This window comes from Molothrus ater, chromosome 4 (genome assembly GCF_012460135.2).
Source record: "Molothrus ater isolate BHLD 08-10-18 breed brown headed cowbird chromosome 4, BPBGC_Mater_1.1, whole genome shotgun sequence".
Classification (NCBI taxonomy): domain Eukaryota; kingdom Metazoa; phylum Chordata; class Aves; order Passeriformes; family Icteridae; genus Molothrus; species Molothrus ater.
This window is the reverse complement of record NC_050481.2, coordinates 28,529,674-28,532,938: the sequence shown is the minus strand read 5'-3', so window position 1 is coordinate 28,532,938 and position 3,265 is coordinate 28,529,674. Positions and strand designations below refer to the sequence as shown.

Below are 3,265 nucleotides of genomic sequence, written 5' to 3'. Positions count from 1 at the left end.
GAGCACTGGAACAGATTGCCCAGAGAGGGTGTGGAGTTTCCCTCCCTGGAAATATCCAAGAACTGTCTGGATGCAATCCTGTGCCATGTGCTCTAGGATGACCCTGCTTGAGCAGGGAGGTTGGACCAGATGACACACTGTGGTCCCTCCCAGGCTGACCCATTTTGTGATTATATGAGAGTTCACATCTGTATGACAATTAAGTGGACAGTGGTGGACCACAAGTCCCCAGGACAATGAGGCTCCTTCTGGTAAGTGCCTTTGATGAATTGTTTCTAAAAGCCTGATGGCACCTTGGGGTTTATTTTTTCCTCTTTACTTCAAGGGGACCACTAGAAAATTAAATGATTGTACTTTGCTGCAGCAGAGCTTAAAGGGGAGATTAACTTGGGAGCTCATACACTGCTCACTGAATTCAGCAGGGCCTTTTCTGCCAGCTTCAGTGGAAGTTCTGGAACCAGTTCTCTATCAAAGGTGACTTTGATTTTCTGCAGTTGTGTGGGCCTTTCCTCCCATTTCTCTGTGGGGAATAGCTTTGGGAGGCTTCAGAGAGTTCAGATGAAATATTTGCTGTAGCTAGCCCTCAGCTTATTTTCTTCCTTGCATCATGACTGTTCCTGTCTTTTACAGCTGGCAGCTGTAATCGCTGCTGGCCTCCTCCTGCTGTACATCCTGCTGTGCTACAAGCATTTCCATTTCCACGTGGCTCACGTGTATGCTCGCCTGGGGTACCCCAATGCACAGCACATCCTGGGACAGAGGTATTTGCAAGGTAATGTTTCTCCAGTCTGTGGCTAATTTGCTGCCAGTGTGCATGCTTATAAGCCAGAAACACAAAGGTGCCTTTGTGGTACCAACACACTGCTGGATTTTGGACTCTGTATCTTATAACCTTTGCTACCTTGTCTCACTCTCAGGAGCTGGAGTGGAAAAAAATGAGGACATGGCCATGCACTGGTTCAGGTGAGGCTCAAAAGCCCTCCAAGCAATTCCTGTCATGGGAAATTGGCTTCTTCTGGGAAAGGGCTACTTGTGGTATGGGAAGAAGAAAAAGTTGGCAGTGCTTTGTGGGGAAACCCTCACTGAGCTGTCCTGTGCTGGTGGGAAGGAGGTTCACAGGTGGCAGCAGCGACAGTGGGAGCTCCTGACTTCTCACTGTGGGCTGCACTATGCTTTGCTCCCCTTTCCCCACCTGCTATTGCTATTGTCTTTAACCAGTGGGAAGAAAGGAAGTATCCTGACAGCGGGAGTGCAGAGGGATGCTGGTGCTGCTGTATGGCTTTTTGGGGAGGTTTGAGCTGCAGGTGGGCAGCAGGAGGAATGCACAGGTGCAGGAAGGGAGTGAGCCAGGAGCTGCTGAGGCAAAGGGAAATCGAGTTACAGCAGTGTATGTATCATTTTCCTGCTCTCAGCACACCCTCCCGAGAGGCTTCTGCCACATGAGTGACACAGCCATGCTGTGTGTGCATTTCCTGTCGTACCCATAGTAGTTACCCCTGTGGTGGGAGCCTGGGCTGTGTCTCCTGGAATCCTACCAGTCTTGGTGAGAAATGGGAAGGATTAAGGACAGGGAAATTTGCTGTGCTACCCAAAAAACAAGGGGAGAGAGGTAGGCATGTTGGATGGTATCTCTGCCTGCTCAAGGCGTAGAAGAGCATCAAGCTGCAGGACTTTTAGGGTTAAAAGAACTATGCCTGTGACAGCAGGAGATGGAAATCAGGGAAGAATCATTAAAGATGTCCATACCAAGAGAAATGCTGAAGCTTTCATGCTTTTCTGAATAAGGATGTTTCCCAAATCAGGCCTGAAATTTCAAAGGAATCACATTTCTAAAAGTGAATTATATGTAACTTTTCCCTTATTTGCTCTGTCCTGTTTAATCTCAGCTAGCAACTAAGTACAGTGCAGCTGCTCACTGGTTTTCCCTCTCCTCTCCTACTCCTGTGGGAGGAGAATTAGAAAAACGTAAAATCCGTGGGTTGAGATAAGAGCAGTGTGATAATTGAAATGAAGTAAAATATAACAATAGTAACAAAAGAGAGGCATAAACCCCAAGAAACAGAAGTGATGCCCAACACAATTGCTCACCACACTCTGACCAGTGCCCAGCCTGTCCCTGATGAGCAGTCAGCAGCTCCTGACCAGCCTCCCCAGGTTATACACTGACCATGAGATGCTCCATGGGATGGAATATCCCTTTGGCACATTTGGTTCTGCTGTCCTGGCCGTGCTCCCTCCCAGCTTCTTGTGCACCTGCTCACTGCCAGAGCATGGGAGACTGAAAAATCCTGGATTTAGGGTCAGCACGGCTCAGCAATAGCCAAAGTATCAGTGTGTAACCAACATTATTCCCATACTGACTCCAAAGCACAGCACTGTACCAGCTGCTAGGAAGAAAAGTAACTCTCAGCCAAAACCAGCTCTTACCTTGCTTGAAAACATTCAAAGTCTGGTTTTCTTCTGTACTTCTCTTACCATTTTCTGTGCTTGTCTCTTCCTGGCTGTAGGCAGGCTGCAGGACAGGGCCATCCCCACTCCTCCTTCAACCTGGCAGTGGGGACACTCAGAAACATGACCGTGGCACTTGAAGAAGGGTAACCTGAGATAATCCTCTTCCTTCCTATTACAGCTTCATTCTCAGCTCCTCTTGGGGAGGGGGGGGGGAGAACCTGGTGCTGTAGGTGCTCCGTGCACAAAGCCACTCCAGCATTTCTAATGCCCTCTTTTTGTATTGTCAGTAATGCAGTACCTGCAGCAGGGAAAGGGAAAAACACAGTTAGTCCAATGACATTTTAAAACTTAGGTGTCACAGTACCTAAAATGCCTGTGGTCTGATTACATATGTTTTTCCATGATGGTTTCCCAATGAAGGCAAGGGACAAGACCTGTACTGGTGTAGAAAGAGCTATTGAAGTGACATGTGCATTTTCTGCTATAAAGAAAATTCTGTCTTTCTCTTTTAAGGGGTTTTCCTTTTCATTCTCCTTCCACCCAGTAGGGTCAATGAGAAGCTTCCTGTTGACTGCCTGGGGGTTGGGTTGAAACTGCCTGGGATGAGCTTCTCTCACAAGGCACACCAGTGTTCCCAGCAAGGCCCACAGATTGAGAAAAGTTGCTTTGTGCTTCACACAGTCACTGTGGCAACTTGTCCTAGGGCTAAGTGAAACTGAAGAAACTGATCCCACCACAGTGAAACCCAGCTCTTTTTTGGTTTCATGTATTGTTCATTTTGATTCTTTTCATTTGCTTCAAGCCTGAAAATTAA

General features: G+C 47.5%; 1 protein-coding gene across 1 annotated transcript; it reads left to right on the top strand.

Annotated features, from left to right (window-relative positions):
- Positions 1–236: 236 nt before the first annotated feature.
- Positions 237–2,598, top strand: LOC118686456 (sel1-repeat-containing protein YbeQ-like). Its single transcript, XM_036382684.1, has 4 exons — positions 237–251; positions 631–772; positions 918–963; positions 2,508–2,598. Exons 1-4 carry the CDS (start codon positions 237–239, stop codon positions 2,596–2,598), a joined length of 294 nt encoding a protein of 97 aa, XP_036238577.1.
- The last annotated feature ends 667 nt before the right edge of the window (positions 2,599–3,265 follow it).